This window comes from Centruroides sculpturatus, unplaced genomic scaffold, assembly GCF_000671375.1.
Source record: "Centruroides sculpturatus isolate CEXI.00-Female unplaced genomic scaffold, Cexi_2.0 scaffold889, whole genome shotgun sequence".
NCBI lineage: Eukaryota > Metazoa > Arthropoda > Arachnida > Scorpiones > Buthidae > Centruroides > Centruroides sculpturatus.
In genome coordinates, this window is record NW_019385500.1 from 160,091 (window position 1) to 179,320 (window position 19,230).

General features: G+C 36.3%; 2 protein-coding genes across 4 annotated transcripts; one reads left to right on the plus strand and one right to left on the minus strand.

The window, feature by feature from the left end:
* The first annotated feature begins 1 nt into the window (after position 1).
* On the plus strand, positions 2-12,754 carry LOC111639568 (uncharacterized protein C3orf38 homolog). 3 transcript variants are annotated; one of them, XM_023385453.1, is made up of 4 exons: positions 2-120; positions 1,592-1,733; positions 1,804-1,988; positions 12,074-12,754. In XM_023385453.1, the coding sequence occupies exons 2-4, from the start codon at positions 1,613-1,615 to the stop codon at positions 12,704-12,706; spliced, it is 939 nt and encodes a 312-aa protein (XP_023241221.1). In that variant the 5' UTR covers positions 2-120; positions 1,592-1,612; the 3' UTR covers positions 12,707-12,754. The 3 variants fall into 3 exon arrangements, with proteins under 3 accessions (XP_023241221.1, XP_023241222.1, XP_023241223.1); XM_023385454.1 differs by lacking the exon at positions 2-120 and adding an exon at positions 178-281; XM_023385455.1 differs by lacking the exon at positions 2-120 and adding an exon at positions 308-587.
* A 743-nt stretch (positions 12,755-13,497) lies between these two features.
* Positions 13,498-14,052, minus strand: LOC111639574. The gene has a single exon (XM_023385459.1). It carries the CDS (start codon positions 14,050-14,052, stop codon positions 13,498-13,500), a length of 555 nt encoding a protein of 184 aa, XP_023241227.1.
* Between the last annotated feature and the right edge of the window lie 5,178 nt (positions 14,053-19,230).

Here is a 19,230-nt window from a genome sequence, read left to right on the forward strand (position 1 = left end):
CCGGAAGAGGAACTTTCGACGGCGCCACCTGCCAGTTCCGGTGGTAGTAGCATGGGAGATCCCGAAACGCATGGTTTTCGTTTCGGGTTCGTTCCGATTTAAATTACCGAAATTCGATTCGTAAGTCGGTTTATTTTTATTTTATTTCGTCAATTTGACGTTTTATTGACGTCAGAAAGCAGATTTTGCGGTGAAACGATCGGACACGTGACTTTTAAGACTCCGAAATTGATTATTTTACGATAATTTTGAAATTTGCCAAAATCTCAATCGTTGAAATGGTATTTTAAACATAAATTTTTATGCAAAATCGATTTAATTTTCGACGTAAACGCGTTATCAGTTATAAATTCTGCTTGCGTACAGATAAAGTGTCAAACTGATATCCCAAATGACGTAAGGTTGTAGTTCTGAATGTGTATGGCTGTCCTACCTGGAGAGGTCATTTGAACCACATCGGGGAGGCCTGCAGGAATCCTTTAAACTTTATTGGACTCTCTTTGGCACCTGATGTCTGTGGCAGGTTGCATACCCACCAGTGACCAAATGGGTAAAACCACCAAACACTGGTTTGCATCCAGCCAACGGTATGGCCATGTGGAGTTTTCTGGGTTTTCTTCATGTTAGTAACACCTAAATATGGCCCGGTTTCCCAGAAAAGATTTCCCCGGGAGGCAGACAGATAGCCGGTGTGTCACGTTGCCATACACCAATAAAACTGGCAGGTCACCTCCGATTCTTGGGTGATCTTGTCTGTAATAAACAGAGTTAACGGTCTGGTGTCGAATCAAACCGTCCGGTTCTGTGGGTCTTGTCTGGTGTTCGGTCGAGAGGTCGAATCAAACTCCCAACAATTTATTAAGATTGAAACTAATTGACAAATAATTGACGTTCTATTTGGATATGATCACATGGGGAGTAAAACCACTCGCCGGCTTACTCCTTGTGTGATTTTATCTGAATAGAATATCACGTCATTTGTGAATTAGCTTCGATCTTAATAACGAGTAAATACAGATTTTGATACTCGTCGAAGGTTCCTGACAATTTCGTATCCAAAAAATATATTACAATAACAAAAACACAATCTTATTTTCAAACTGGCACAAAATTTTAATGAATGGACAAATGTTTCTGACCTAGTAATAGGCCTGATGCAAAAATGTTTGTATAGTCATTAACATTTTTTATTGGTTTGAAAGTAAAATTATTTTTTACTTTAGATTTACAGTGTCCTTCCACAACTTAATTTGGGGCTTATGTTGCAGCAATCGAAAGCTTGAGGTGCCAACATTGTAAAAACAGTAATAATATTAAACAGGACTAGACAGTAGAAGCATTAACGGAAATAATATGTTCCATTAAGACATGCTCCTTTTGTAAAATTCATAAAGCTTAAAAATTTTAAATAAAAAAAAAGATCAGGTGCTAACACCCAAACCGGCCTATGCGACAAACTCTCGGGTCAGTCCTATTAGTATGATTAGCGATTAACTGGTACACCTCTACAGAATATAGTAAATAAACCTGTAATAATACAATAATAAAAATTGCAATAATTGTTTAATTGTTTTTATTTGCTGAATTCTAGAGAATGTAAAACTAGTACACTATGTTATCAGAGAAAGAAAAAGAAGGAATTAATTGCATCCTCCAGAAACTAAGTGATTCTACACTAGAATCACTTGTATTTACGACTACCAAAGGCTTAATTAAAGCAGAAAGTAGAAAAGGTAAGCATTGTACAAAATCATTTATTGTATTTGTTTTACAATAAACTAACATTTGTTAATTTTCCAACAGAAGCGATAAAAGCCATAATTAATTACTCGGAATCGGCTTATGAGCTATTGAAAAGAAAAAAAATCAAGAAAGAATATTTATTTAACTTCCTAAAGGAAAATAATGTTATTATTTCTGTAACGTCTGAAAAATGGATGGTGATCAAGGAATGTCTGAAATTTTGGAATTCGGATACGACCCAAGTTGTAAGTTCATATTATTTATTTGATTATAAATACTTGAATTGCAAATTATCTTTGCATCTGAAAGTTAATTCTTTGGTTTCTTGGATTTTTGTTGTAACCGTCACCTTCTCTCTCCGTCTTCCCATATTCGTTGATTCTGTCCTTCGATCCAATCTTGTAGACGTCATCTCCTCTCGTCTTATATATCATTTCAAAATATATAGAAGGATTAATTGTATTATTTGTATAAGTGTAATATTGAAACAGAAAGCGGTACAAATACTTCCATTAAAAGGATGTTAGCAGGGGGTGCAACTAGAATCTGTCACTCAAGACAGATGAATATTTTGGTGCTCCCTCGCATTTTGGACAACATTGATGAGTCCATATATACGATATACCACACAGTTAGTCTACCCTTTTCTCTTGTCAACCTGTTAGCTGGCATGAATAAATTATTCCTTATACTTTGTTTTTCCCTTATATTTACACACAATTGTATATTTCCTCTTGACATCCACTTATCTGACACCTGAGGCACATGCCATCAGTTTGTAACTATAATACAAGTGTAGCATACCATAATTTGAGAATGTTTCTAAACTCCACAGTGTGAGCAAAACAATGACATCATTTTGGAGAGAAAAGAAATGACTTGTTACCATATGTTTCGATGCTGCCGAATAATGGCTGATGCAGTGTGTATTTATTTGTTATGTGAATTGTTTTTGTCTACAAACCATTTAATTGTAAAAAATGTCTTACATCAAATAATATAGAAAAAGAAATGTTAATTCTAGAAGTAATAGAAGACAAAAGAAACAAATGCAGAAAGTGTGCTAAGATAGAAGGATTTGTGAAAGACATTACACCATGCTACACTAATGTATCTTTTAAAAGCCAGTTTAGACTGAGCCGATCTACAGTTGAAATAAGTATATTTGTTTATTTTACATGTATTAGGAAATATCAATAGACTCGTATTTTTGAAATCAATAATGTAACCCATAGTTTTCCAAATTTTTTGGGTCGTAGCCCACTTTTTCAAACAGTGATTTGATGGCATTCCTCTTAGATGAAGTATACTATACTACATATTGAAAAACAAGGACAGATTTTTAAAATTACTTTATTAAAAGATATTAACAATATTGGTGTATTGCTCGAAGTTTGATTAACATATGTACTGTATGTTGTTAAAAAAATTAATATAATATTATTAGCGAGAGGGCTGAGCTTGGTGTAATGACACTAATTTTTTGATATTTCGTGCCATATTTGTCATCGGCAGTCTTAAATGCTGCATTCCACTACTGATGATCTGTTTCTTTTCTTTCTTAGTAAATTTCTGACTATGCTAAATCCTCTTTCGGCTAAATATGATGATGGAAATGCAATGAAAAACTTCTTTGATGCAACCTTTATGGCTGGATCAAAAAACCCTTTATTTGATCCACTCATTACCATATAATCTTACTGCTCCTAGAGATGAGAAAGATTCCTACATAAATAGATACCAATACAGCAGTCATTTTACGCAGTGTCATTTCTCAGGTATTTTTGCCAATGTTCAGGTTTGTCCCATGATATCAGGGTCTAGAATAACAGTTTTCTGCATCAGGATATTCAATCAAAAAGAATTGTTATTTCAGAGGATGCTCATTTTCTAGGTGACAGTGTCTATTCTTTAAATTCATACCTTATGATGCCATATAAGGATAATGAGCATCTTACAGTAAAGCAAACATATTTTAATACTTTATTTAATATTTTAAGTTCTAAATTCACTATTTATAGGTATATTTCTATCAATGAGATTTTTAAATGTTATATGCGAGTTTTTACCACCAAAATTCTGTTAAAAAGTTATTTTTAAACCACTGTTACTGGAGTTTTTGTAATTGAATGTGAAGGAATGAGAGATTTTGTTATTTCAGAGGATGCTCATTTTCTAGGTGACAGTGTCTATTCTTTAAATTCATACCTTATGATGCCATATAAGGATAATGAGCATCTTACAGTAAAGCAAACATATTTTAATACTTTATTTAATATTTTAAGTTCTACACATATAGTGATTGAACAAGCATATGGGAAATTGTTTGGAAGATTTTGTAGGTTGAAGTATCTTCTGATTTTCAAGATGAATTTAATACCAAAAATAATAACTGCATACTGCATTCTGCACAATACATATGTGACCGAAGGGTCGGCACCTTCTTAGTGCCTCGTCAGGATTGACACCACCGTGTCTCAGGTGACATGGAAGCCGAGGCGGTTCGGAAGTTGATCATGCAAGTGGTCACGTTACTGAGTGATCTGATTTTGGATAGAGTGAGAGAGAGACAGAACACTGGAAGTACGATTACGCAGAGTAGGTTAACAAAATAACGTTTAATGGTAATCTAAGACATTGAATACAGGAAGCACATTCCTTGTTAAAGAGGGATAATTGGCTTTCATGGTAAGAGAGAGAGAGAGAGAGAGTTCGCATTAAAACGTGTTGTGATAGATACCTGATGTATTAGCCCTTTGGTGAATTCCAAGCACTCACTAAATGTTGGTAGTTAGTTAATCCAATAAGCACAAAATTCCACTCTGGTAAGGTTTAATAGGCACAAAATTCCTCTCGGGTAATGATTAATAGGCACAGAATTCCTCTCGGATACTGGTTAAGTTTTGAAAAACAGGAGACTGCACAGTTGGTAGGATAAAGGAAGATGCCTCGAAGATCAGTTTGTTGCTATAGTCAACTGACAAACTTGCAACAATAGGTCGTGAGGTTACGAGAAAGCGTCTTTTTAGTTGCTGAGAACTTGTCGAGTGATTAACTCCCAGGTGTGAAAGGTGACAGTAGTTTAATAAAATGGTATATTGTTAAAAATCTAGGTTAGGCCATAAACAAAGAAGGCTGAGTGTCACACATACATTGACCAGGATGATGACACCAAAGAAGAAAAAGTCCCACAACCAGAGGAAGTCTTGTATGTCACAAATATTCCATCTCGGGAGGGTATCAATAAAATGAATGCAATTGCAAATCAACATTATGCAGAGAAATGATGCAAAATGTTTCATCATTTCTCTGCAAAATTGTAAAATGTAATAAAATGTAAAATAAATTATTTTACAATTGCAACAGTAAAATAATTAGAAAATTCTAGAATTTCAATGGTTTATTGCCAGATGCTAACTCTATCACTTCAAAATATGGCCATGTGATGATAGATTTACCTATGCCATTTTGCATACCTTTATTTTTTTTTGTATGTAATAATGATTTTCACTTATAATTACGAGCTGCCAGTAAAGTTATATCTACAAACATTCATTTTTTCTGTTACATCATTCCACAGCTTACTTTTTTTGATAGATTTCATAAATTCATAAATTTCATAATTTAAGTATGTCATTCCTATATATTCATCTGATTGGAGTTTTCGAATTTGAAACACATCATGTTCAAAATATCAAACATTTCCATTTTGTTGAATAATACACAGAGATTTTAGGGGATAATTGAAAATGTTAATTTTATAGAAAAATAAAGCTGCTGGACTAGATTAAGTAAATAAATAACCACAATATCTTTGTCTTTTTTCATTGAAATTCTAGTTTTGATTAAAAGGAGTGTTGTTTCATGTGTTCATGCCTCTAGAAAACATGATATATTTTATAAGTTTCATACCATAACCTATATATGTTAATATTTTCCAATGTAAATGAGTCGTACAAAGTTAATATTACCTTTTATGGAAGTCTGCGGGTTTTATTGTATATTGCTTTTTCCAGCAAATGGTGAAACTCCAGATTGTTTGTTATAAAGTTTTATTTTTTCCAGATCTATTCCCTCTGGTAAATCTATTACTCCAAACAATTAACATTTCTAAAGAATTCCTTCCATTGAACTTGCAAATTCATAAAAGGATTCAGTGTTTCTGACCCCCTAATACAGAAAAATAACACCTATTTACAAGATATATATAAGAACTTTGGTCTCTTCCATGGTGGCTGCCATCTTGAAGTTAAATTTTCTTCCAGTAATTACCAGACTACAGCAGCTCTAAGGACTGTTGGAGATTGATGAAGCTACAGGGATTGGTTATGTGACTAACATGCTTCCTGTTGCTAATGGAGATGATTAGAAATGTTTCAAAACACACTGTGCCGTTTTAAAACATCCTCTCAGTGTGCGTCCAAATGCTCTCAAGTCACTGTTAACTCTAGGAGGGAGCCAAGACACCAGTTTGTGGCATCTAAATATGAAATAATTGAAATAAGTACTAGCATTATAGCTACTACAGAGATAATGACAGTTGAGTTGGTGTAAGGCCAACTTAACTATCAAATTATATTTGAAGCCTAGGCTTAATCATTATCATCTAGGTAGGATAGTAACTGAGCCGAGATAATAAAATTACAGTATTCATTTATCGGTTTTTAATGATTTAATTTATGTAATTTTATTTCAAAATTCACTATTTATAGGTATATTTCTATCAATGAGATTTTTAAATGTTATATGCGAGTTTTTACCACCAAAATTCTGTTAAAAAGTTATTTTTAAACCACTGTTACTGGAGTTTTTGTAATTGAATGTGAAGGAATGAGAGATTTCAAAAGGTTTTTATATTTAAAATGCCAAAGATACTAAAACTGGGCAATTTTGTAATATGTTTCAATTGTAATATTGTTTTTCTCATATTTTTCCTTTTCATCCCAAGCCAAGGAGAAATTTACAAATACATCAGCAAATTCCATCTTGCTTTCTTACTATCAATTTTTCCTTCACACTATAGTAGAATTAACTTCTCTTTTATATATCATGATTAATCACCTTTCTCTCTCCCCATCCTTTTCTTGGTCTTTTTATTGGTCACTTCCAAATAGCCTCCTTTCATAAACCTATCTTTGGAATGTCTTTTCTCCCAGCATTTTCATGTATCCAAACCATCATAATTTTACTCCATTAATTTCTTTATATAATTAAGATAAGATATGGTAGAACTTCCATGTTTATGTGGAATTACATTTTGCGAAAATGCAGCAGGTAGAAAAAGGAAAAATGCATCGGAAATGTATGGATTTTTGCTCCTCAGGAGGAAGACGATGCTCTGCCTTGTTTTCTAAATGTTGATTCATTTACAATGGAGTGAACTGATTCTCTGTCCCAACATTGCATACAAACTATTTTAATTAATTTTTTTTCTTTTTGAAGGGACATTGCCTTCCTTGTCCTTTTAGCTTATAGCAATGGTTCTTACCCAGTGTTCATCTAACTTGTAAAAGTGGCTAGTAGCCAAAACTATGACTGAATAAACATTAGTGTAAATTTGCAGTTTATAATGCAGACAAGATACAACTTGCATAGTGCAGTGAACTTCTCTTGTTACCCTTGAGAAAACAAGAAACTCAAATATTATATCTAAGCAATGTTTTTAAAATCATCTGGTAATTTGTCTTCTGAAATGTTAATTTCTACTTCCACTGGAACATCTTGTATCATAGGACACCCCCATTTTACTGTCATCAAAACCTTCATATCAGTAAGTTCAGCATCAGGGGGTAATGTAATAATATCCTCCTCTATCTGTTCTGATAATAAGCATTCTAATGCCTCTTCGATTGTTCTAAAACTCTTACACTGAAGCATATTAAAAATCTTAATATGCTTAGAATAAATGAAAAATAATACAAGGTATGATATGTGCTCAGTGTCCTATTTATAGGACATCATGTTCAACTGATTAAGGGTAAAATTAATTAAGTACTGCTTTTAAAACATAACACTCACATTCGGCATACAAATTTAAAATACATTCTTGCATAATGTATACTTGCCGAAATAATTTGATAAACTATGAAGTGGTCTGGTGTGTTCAACAGTCGTAACACAAATTTGGTAGACCACATTTAAGGTAAAAGCACTGAAAATCATTCGATTTTTACCCTTTATTCTATTATTTTGGTCAATTGTGCAAATATATAAATTTTAGCTTCACAAATATTAAAAATGGTTGCAAGTATCAAACGACAAATATGGAAATTCAACTATAATTTAGTTATAGAATGCAGGATGAGTCTGTTCCTTGGCAGTTGTTTTTTTTATATCTTTTGGCAGTTTGATTGCTTGTCACTGGTAACACTGATAATGTGGAGGTTCCCGTAGACTTGTTGCTGTTTTTGTCAAGTCATTCCGTCTTTCTCTATTCCTCGATTCTGTCTTGCAATATTGTCTTCATCATATTCCATTTTCAATAAGGATGTATTATAGACAGAAGAATGAGAATTTCATCTTTTACATAATATTTGATGAATATTGACTATTTGAAATATTATTGTTGTTGATATAGTTTCTTTTTTCACAGGAAGAAATAAATGATGAATGTATGGATGTGGAACAAATTCCTTTGGATAATGACACCACAGAAACTATCATAATTTCNTAAATTTAAATTTCTCAAAAAATAAATAAACAAAATTTCAAAAGTCGCTACTTTTGGCTGATTTGTCTGCGGTCTCCACTATCTCACTACATCCCTCTAAAAGTCGCCACGGTTGGAAACACTGGTGAGTAGACATCTAGGGTCTAAATAAGGCAAAAGGTGATCGCCAATAAAAAAGGAGGAAAAATTTAAGATTTAAAAATATAATTTCTTGTCAACAGCAGTTTGGGCCCCCCTTCCAAGTGGGCCCTGTGCGAATGCACCTGTTGCACCTGCCTGGTTACGGCTCTGGTCACATGTCGAGATCTCCGACTATACTTATAGAATGCATGCTTAACTCTTTTGTAACCAGCACCATCGAGGAATATCCGTGTACTGTGTCCAATCCGGTACAGTTGATTCACAGATTGAATGCACTTGACAGCTTAGATGGCGTATATTTCACCGTTTGTGATTTTGAATCCATGTTCCCATCCATCTGCATCGAGCCATGTTTTTCTGAGTTAAGGGATTTTCTCATTCGAAATATCAACGATTCTTCTGAACATCTTTCCGACATCTTAGAGTTGGCACATCTCATATGTCATTCATCTTTTTTTCGTATTTGAGGGAGATACTTTCCTGCAGTCTAGAGGAGTGCCTATGGGTAGCCCCATATCAGGAACATTATGTGAATTGGTGGTCAGGCGCCTCGAACAACAAGTCTTACCTGGCTTTAAAGATGACATTATATTATACGCTAGATACGTGGATGATGTGTTCATTGTTTGGAAGAGAAAACCGGACTTGGCGGCATTCATTGAAACTTTCAATAGTAACGCTTATGGCCTCTCGTTGAGGGCTGAACAGCAGAGCTCCAGCAACGTGCATTTTCTTGATATTGACATTAGCTTACAACAGGGTCGAATAACAAGTATACCGTAAGAGCTCGTATGCGCCTCTTTTTATACATGCTCAATCACATGATCCGGTTAGCTGCAAGGTCTCTGCTTTTAAGACCCTAGTAAGAAGAGCTTTCACCCATTGTTCAAGCGCGGAAGATAGAAAAATGGAATTGGAATCTATTTTGAATGTGGCTAGACTGCACGGTTACCCTACGCGCCTAATTAAAGCACTTATAGCACGTCACCAACAACCTAAGAGTACGGCACTTCAGAATAACCAGTCCTTCGTTCCTATTACTTACAACAAGATCCTTCATAGCACCTACAAACAAATTGCTCGGTATGCTGGCAAAAATATCGCAGACCATTTTCTCCTGTTTACGAAACAATAAGGACCGTCTTGATAGGAACTGTGTTCCGGGAATATATTCTATCCCTATTTACGATCATAAGGTGAATCGTCCGGGCGAATATATTGGGGCTACCGCACGCTGCCTTAAAACAAGACAAATAAAATATTTTCTTACGGTATCATGTTTTGATTAAAGAGTGCGGCAAGAAATTGGAGACTCCATCCTGTGAAAATTGTGTATGCAAAAAATCAGATAATCACAACCACAATGCTCTCGACAAGATCTGTCCAATATAATTATAGGTTAAAGCACAACTTCCTTTGAGAATTGACTCTATGACTTTTAGTCACTATACTAACATCAGTCCCGTGGATTTTAAAATGAATGTTATTCAGATCAATTTGGGGCAGGGAACTGCAGCTCTAACTCAAGCATTGTCACAATCTGCAGTATTTTGATCTTGTCCTGGTTCAGAAGACTTTGACAAGTCAACAAAGTTACTTTTGTTCTTGTGATACCATCATATAGCACAGTGATGGACATTCCTGGGAAGTGGAAATCATTGTTAACTAGCAGCAGACTCATTCATTTCCAATTCTCATTCCACACTAGACTTCCTCATGTTTGCATCCAAGAAAACATTAAACTGGGGACATAACACACCCCTGTCTTACATCCTCCTCAACTGTGACCACTCAGAGACTTTGTCATCCATGCATATACAGTGGTGCCTTGAATAACGGACGCTGCAAACAACGGTCTTTCTGCAAACAAGTGCGAATGATGTTTCCACTCTTTTGCAGTTACCAATGACAATCTGCTATTTTTATAATATATTAGTATTATTAGAATATATTATTAGTATATCTGAAGTACACAGCTCCCATTGGGATTCGGCTTGCTCCCTTGTTTATTACGTACATCATCTCAGTGCAGGGTATTTACATTNAGCCTCCTTTCATAAACCTATCTTTGGAATGTCTTTTCTCCCAGCATTTTCATGTATCCAAACCATCATAATTTTACTCTATTAATTTCTTTATATAATTAAGATAAGATATGGTAGAACTTCCATGTTTATGTGGAATTACATTTTGTGAAAATGCAGCAGGTAGAAAAAGGAAAAATGCATTGGAAATGTATGGATTTTTGCTCCTCGGGAGGAAGACGATGCTCTGCCTTGTTTTCTAAATGTTGATTCATTTACAATGGAGTGGACTGATTCTCTGTCCCAACATTGCATACAAACTATTTTAATTACTTTTTTTCTTTTTGAAGGGACATTGCCTTTCTTGTCCTTTTAGCTTATAGCAATGGTTCTTAACCAGTGTTAATCTAACTTGTAAAAGTGGTGCACTAGCCAAAACTATGACTGAATAAACATTAGTGTAAATTTGCAGCTTATAATGCAGACAAGACACAACTTGCATTGTGTAGTGAACTTCTCTTGTTACCCTTGTGAAGACAAGAAACTCAAATATTATATCTAAGCAATGTTTTTAAAATCATCTGGTAATTTGTTTTCTGAAATGTTAATTTCTACTTCCCCTGGAACATCTTGTATCATAGGACACTCCCATTTCACTGTCATGAAAACCTTCCATATCAGTAAGTTCAGCATCAGGGGGTAATGTAATAATATCCTCCTCTATCTGTTCTGATAATAAGCATTCTAATGACTCTTCGATTGTTCTAAAACTCATACACTGAAGCATATTACAAATCTTGGAATAAATGAAAAATAATACAAGGTATGATATGTGCCCAGTGCCCTATTTATAGGACATCATGTTCAACTGATTAAGGATAAAATTAATGAAATACTGCTTTTAAAACATAACACTCACATTCGGCATACAAATTTAAAATACATTCTTGCATAAGTATACTTACCGAAATAATTTGATAAACTATGAAGTGGTCTGGTGTGTTCAAAAGTCGTAACACAAATTATGGTAGACCACATTTAAGGTAAAAGGGTGAAAATCATTTGATTTTTACCCTTTATTCTATTATTTTGGTCAATTGTACAAATATGTAAATTTTAGCTTCACAAATATTAAAAATGGTTGCAAGTATCAAACGACAAATATGGAAATTCAACTATAATTTAGTTATAGAATGCAGGATGAGTCTGTTCCTTGGCAGTTGTTTTTTTTTTTATATCTTTTGGCAGTTTGATTGATTGTCACTGGTAACACTGATAATGTGGAGGTTCCCGTAGACTTGTTGCTGTTTTTGTCAAGTCATTCCATCTTTCTCTATTCCTCGATTCTGTCTTGCAGTATTGTCTTCATCATATTCCATTTTCAATAAGGATATATCATAGACGGAAGAATTAGAATTTCATCTTTTACATAATATTTGATGAATATTGACTATTTGAAATATTAGTGTTGTTGATATAGTTTCTTTTTTCACAGGAAGAAATAAATGATGAATGTATGGATGTGGAACAAATTCCTTTGGATAATGACACCACAGAAACTACCATAATTTCTGTTACGCCATATTCAAACGATGGACAAACTAACTTTTGCATTTCTACAAAACCAAATACGAGCAGCTCTTCTTTGTTACCACACCAGTCAAATAACCTTCTACCCGATGCTGACATTTTAGACGAAATGGGAAGAAAATTTTCAGAATGGTTCTACAACTTAATTAACAGCATAAGAGAAACACCCAACAATTTCACTCCGGACCACTTTTGGCCCGATTGTACATTAAAAGTCCAAATCGATCAAGTCGGTGCCATTATAAATAAGCAATTTTCCAACTCCAACGACGTGGCCGCATACTTATATCGTTTAGTTACCCATGAACATATGTTTTTCCACCCTAACCATTACTATGGAACACAGTGTGTCACTGAAGTGCACGGCCTGGTGAAGATCAGAGTGAGTGGAGTGCTCCACCAAGGAGACAATTGCGTGGGCCTCTTTGACCAGATTTTCGGCCTAGTCCGTTCTGCAGGGGACGAAAGCAATTGGAAGATAAAATACAGCGAACTCTTACTGAAATTAAAAGGCACGACATTGCATATTTGCAATTAACTTTTACAAAAAGATTTTGTATTCAATTGTACATTTAAATGTTATATGTAAAATAAATACATTTTTCAAAGTAGTAATTGAAGTTTTCAAACAATACTACATCCAACACACACCGTAACTTCAAAAGACTTACTTCTATTATAAACCAAAACTGTGCTTAATTCACTTTAATTTCTTTCACTAACGTTTTAGAACCTTTCGATTCTTCTTCAGGTGAAAAATGGGCAAATCAGTTAACATTCGATTGAGCCGATCTTTTTTGAAAGAATTCTGAACATGGAACATCTCCGAAATTCGTGCAATTGTCGTCATCCTTTTCGCATGCGCCTTTGTGAGCCTACGTTTCATCCCGTTACATGTCATATATCAGGGTTTGCCACGCTACTGATAATGATATTTCATCTTTGCTGTTTATACAATTGTTACCCTGAGTTGCTTTGTGTATATAAATCGCTTCCATCAAACGCAAATAATGAGTCTGGTGCATGGTGTATATTATCCTGGCTTGATCAAATAATGGTTGTATTTCAGGGTCCGTGGTGTACTGTGCTAAGGCGGTTATTGGCCTCTTGTGGAGGATGTCAGCTTTGTGTTCTCTAATCCTCACTCCTAAAAATCTCTTTGTGGAGCCGATATATAACAAGTCTTCATCGCATCTGCGATCCCTAATTGGGATGCTGTATACTCCAGCCATCATGTCTTGTTGTGGAGTATCTTTCGCATTAATAAGCAGTCTGAATAATGTAGGACATCTAAATACGATGGAAACTTGTCTTTTCTTAGCTATCTCTTTATATAGTTTTTCCAAATACGGATTGTACGTTATAGACACTCTTTCCTTCTGTTCTTTCTCTAGCGTTTCCAGATGATCTGCTCATTGTGGACGAATCATTTTTTTTGACTAAGGTAGTTATCAGTTTACTATACCCATGTCGTTCAGCAATAATCTTAAGTACGTTGATTTCTGTTTCAAATGCATACAATGTCAAAGAGTGTGTATAAGCCCTTTTAACCAAGGTGTTAAATGCCGCTACTTTGTATTGCTTCGGGTCACAAGACCCTACTGGAATGTATAATTGTTCTACTAGCGGTTTTCTGTAAACTTCCGTGTTGATGGTCGAACCTTTAACCGTGATGCTGACATCCAGAAAATGAACCTGGGTGTAGCTCTTTTGTTCAAGACCCAGCGTCAATCCGTAAGGGTTGTTATTAAACAATGCTAAAAATGGCGGCATATCAGGCTTACATCTCCATAGTATGAGTATATCGTCCACGTACCTTTTATACATAATTATATTGTGGAGGTGGTCGGGAAGTAGTTTATCCTCCAGGAGTCTAATCACCATTTCAAAGGTCTCCCGAGACTGAGCTCCCCATTGGTACACCCCTTTGTTTATACACTGTGCCTTTAAATTGAAAGAACGAGTTATAGCACAATAAATGTGCCAACTCCAAAATTTGATGGTGGTAATTATTATCCTCTACTATTTTGAATATCACATCTCTTATTGCACAAAAGGCTGGTGGTAGAAGTATCGAAGGGTATAGTGATTTAAAGTCCAGTACAGTCAGGTACTTCGGGGGGGTACCATACGCCCTCCACGCTGTCGCCAAAGAGTCTGTTTCCTTGAAATTGATGGCTGTTCCCTTTCTGAACGCTTTAAAAATTTCCAGCTGTTCTAGATAAGCAATTTTCCAACTCCAACGACGTGGCCACATACTTATATCGTTTAGTTACCCATGAACATATGTTTTTCCACCCTAACCATTACTACGGAACACACTGTCTCACTGAAGTGCATGGCCTGGTGAAGATCAGAGTGAGTGGAGTGCTCCACCAAGAAGACAATTGCGTGGGCCTCTTTGACCAGATTTTCGGCCTAGTCCGTTCTGCAGGGGACGAAAGCAATTGGAAGATAAAATACAGCGAACTCTTACTGAAATTAAAAGGCACGACATTGCATATTTGCGCACCATATATGTCTACACTATAATATAAACATCGGATTTTTGAAGCAGGAAACCAATTACACGAATAATTTTATTAAGGCCCTGCATCGGACATGCGCATAACTGCAATGTTGGATTTTTTGAAATCTTGGATTCGAACCTGATGATGACCGTTGAAGACGGTAGAAAACATTCGTTTTTGAAATGAATTTATGCTGGTATGTTGGTAATTTCGTAGTTGTGTTCTTAATTCTCACACCAGTATGATGAATGATTGTTTAGATATTGCTACGCCGGCCAAATACAATAGAAAAACTGTTGTGAAGTTATGCAGGAGTTCTTCCAAGTTAGACTTTCTGATTAATTGCCGTTCGTTGGGATTATTTCCTGCTTCAATTTATAGAATACGTTTGCCTCCTGACTGTTCTACGTTACTACCGGTGGTTAGGCATATCTGTTTGAAAAAAGCGATAAGATATGCTAGGAGAAGAAGGTATGCGTTAGTGGGCAACGTTATCCGATTAGAAAATTATTTTTATGAGAGGAATCCTGACCAGAATTAATGCAAGTGTCGTCCCGTTAGAGACTCCGCAAGCAACATCGTAAGAAAATAAAATGGCTGTCGACGTTCCAACGACGGAAAGAAAACCGAATACAGGGTTCTCTTGTATGTTGGGATGGCATTCAACCTCCGCCCATGCTGGTTAACGTAGTTGGCTTGGGCCCTGCGTTTGCTCCTTCCCTTCCGGTGGAGTTAACTAAGGTTATACCGGATGTTGAGAGGATGGTGAAAGGTCTTAGCAACACGCGTAAAGAATACTTCCGATGGAAGGTTTTCTTCGATATCTGTAACCACAGGGCCAAGGCACAGGATGAACGATCATATTCGAGTGCCATACATAATTCTAGACGATGGATGAGTCGTAATGATGTGGTCGGTGTAAGGGCGGATAAATCCAGGAGCATTGTTCTTATGAAAAGGGATACGTATAGAAACAACTTGCATGAATACATCAGCAACACTGAATGCACTAAGGCGATTTTTGGAAAGGACTCAAGCAAGGAGTAAAGTCCAAAAGACATACAACGTCAGTTAAATTCAAAACATGTATATATTGAAAGTAAACGTATGTACAGTTACTAAGTTCACAAAACATTAATTATAACAAAGTTCAACACATTTATTCACCACAATAGGTCCGTCGAAAGGACACCTTGCGATGAACTAACTCTAAAGTCATTTACAGTCCAACCAGACGAAACAATCTTCGGGGAATAGCTTAGAGGAACTAAAGTCAAGCGTCCAAGGCGAACTTAGACAAACGTGAGTTCCATAGATGTATTCCAGGCGAACTCAACTTCCCGCCACAACTCAATCCTTTTATATGGATTGAAGCCGAATTGGATTCCACCAATCAGCGCTTAGCCGCTCTACAAGACGTCCGCCGATGGTCCGATGTCTCTCAACCAATCAGCTGTCGAGTCTTCAAAAGTGGTCCGATTGCCGTTTCTATGGCGACAATCGTCGTTCGTCGAAAGAATGGAAAAGCGCGGGAAATCGCACGACAGACGATTTTTATCCCGACGCCTCCACGGCCGAGGATCAAACTGAGCTTACTTAAGCCTGTTTGATTCCCTTCACAACACCAAACAATTTACCGAAAATCGAAAGCGACGACCGTTAGATGACAAGGGATCAATCGGTACAATCATGCCTAGGTTAACCACTTGAAACAGGGTTGATGAACGAGTAAGTGGTGCAATTGGGGTCCTATCTAGGACTAGATCAGGCGCGCTTACTAGGCACCTATGACTATTCTGGCAGTACTTCCGGATGTCGGTCGCAATTTCCGGCCAATAGAAGCCCTCGCGAATGCCACTTGCTGTTTCCCGACTGCCTAACTGTCCACCGCACGGAGTTTTGTGCGCTAAATCTAACACTTCCGCTCTCCGTTCTTGGGGAACAACTACCTGCTTAATGGGCCTGTCCCATTGGCTAGAGTACTAAAGATAACTAAGGCAACTATTTCGGCCGATTTCACCACGCTTATTCGCTTTCGCCAAACTCCATAAAGACGGTAAACAACTACGATCCGGTCGTCGACATCAGAGCCGTAACTAGCCATTCCTGTGCCCTGTGCAAGAATTTGCATTTAGGCCCCTTAATTTATTTGCTTTGGGAAAATAATAAAACAAATACATTACAATAGATTTTTAATAATTTTATTTTAATTGAACTTTTCTGGCTTTCATTTCAGCAAATTCATTAATTACATGATCATAATTAATATTTTTAACGATAATAGCCAGGTTGCGGCCGACGTTTTCAACGCGAAAACTTGTACGTCGGACGTTCAGCGCCGCCATCTTGTAAGCCTAGAAGTTTGACAATGGCGTTTGGAACGTCAGTGGAATTATGCTAGACGTTCCAAACGCCATTGTCAAACTTCTAGGCTTACAAGACAGCGGCGCTGAACGTCCGACTTACACGTTTTCGCGTTGAAAACGTCGGCCGCAACCTCGCTAATGTATTCTATTGAAATAATAGAAATATTGGACAATCGTTCTTCCCCGATAGTTAATCTTAATAAATTTTTTTATTAATTTTAACTTGCTAAAACGAAGCAATAGAAACGGAAAGAGTTAAAAATATTCGGACAGCGACATTGATATTTGGATAAGACTCAATTAAACCAAAATCATGAAGAGCCTGTAGAATATTAAGCGGAGATGCAGTTTCTATATTTTGTATGAGTCGTTACTTCAAACTTAAAACTTTCAATTTCACGTGTGGATTCGTACTTTTTTAAATCTTTGCCATATTTAATAGCGAGATCTGCAGCTGATTTTTTTTAAAATCAGCAACACTCATGTATTGTAAAGAAGAGCCACAGAGAAAGCAAAAATCAGCCTTTTTTCAGTAACATTTTAAAGACCCCTTTGAGGCCCTATTCGGCCGCATAGTCCGCTCACCGCTTAATCCACCGTTGAGGTATGCAACACATATGCGTACCACTATAAAGCAAAAAGTTATGTCAGAATTTCTGCGCGCCTTTTACAACCTCGAGATAAGATTTTAATCGAAAGTTACCACGTTTTCTATTTAGCAATTTAGCAATTAAAAAAATCCCCGGGCAGATTTATTTTTCTTACAAAATGTTACCTTTACAGATTTCTAGCTCTGCACACTGTAGAAAAATCTAGAAATAGAGTTTTGTATATCGTAATAATATTAGTCGTTGACAGAGAGCGCTATAAAGTAGAGAAAAATCTATAAATTTGAAAACTATAAACATAAATTTATATTTTTCAAAACATAAATAAACAAAATTTCAAAAGTCGCTACTTTTGGCTGATTTGTCTGAGGTCTCCGCTATCTCACTACGTCCCTCTAAAAGTCGCCACGGTTGGAAACACTGGTGAGTAGACATCTAGGGTCTAAATAAGGCAAAATGTAAAAAAGGAGAAAAAATTTAAGGTTTAAAAATATAATTTATTGTGAACAGCAGTTTGGGTCCCCCTTCCAAGTGGGCCCTGTGCGAATGCACCTGTTGCACCTGCCTGGTTACGGCTCTGGTTAGAAGGGCAAATAGTTGAGTGGGGAGCGCGGTGGGTAAGTCGATAAGGTGTCCGGTTTCCGAGACAGGTAGACAAGTTTAACGAAACAAATAAAAGTTTAATATATTCTAAATCTACGATATACATAAGGATTCAAACAAAATAATTAACATAGGGCGATAATACGGATATTAGATCTTACAACCGCGGCACGACTATTCTATGTCTTATGCCGCGTGGGCGGGCCTAATTTCTCGAACGCGGAGAGAGAGTTTACACATTTCTAACAAAATACCTCTAATCCTTATGGAAGTCGATGTCTTCTCTTTTCATATGGCGAGTCGTCGATGATAACGGCTTGGAAGAGGTCTGTTCTATGAGGCGTCTTGATATGACCATCGGTATCCACCGGATATGGCGGGTATATCGAACACTATGGGGACGAACACCTTTCTTTTGGACGACCTCCCGGAATTGTCATTGTCTCTTCCATTTAAGCATTTAGCCTGGGAAAGTCAATCATGTGATCGGCAGTTGTTTAGAAACGAAAGTTGCTTTTGCAGGTGCGAGTTCAGCGATGACTTTCGTTGATGTAACGATGTCGCTTTCCTTTCCTTTCACAATCGGATGTTATCACTTTGCAACTGACTGTTAAGATTCTCATCCGTTTGTTGATAGTAAAGCTGTCATTCAATCCGTGCTCTGTGCAATGTTTTCTAACGATCGCGACAAATGTTAAATAAAAAAATTTCTTAAAAATAGATTTTAATATCCTTGAAAATCATGGATCTCACAATAGTACAGTAGAAGCCAAATTCTTCGGGGGTAATCCTTACTCTCTCTCTCTCTCTCCCTTCCTCACGGGGGGGGACAATTTCGAAAAATCCCTTCTTAATGTACGTTCTCATGACGTATCCTAACTGTATACCAAATTTCAACTTTCAACTTTTAACCGTTTGAGCTCTGCACTTTATTATTATTATCATTATCAACCCATCTCGATTATAAGATTTAAT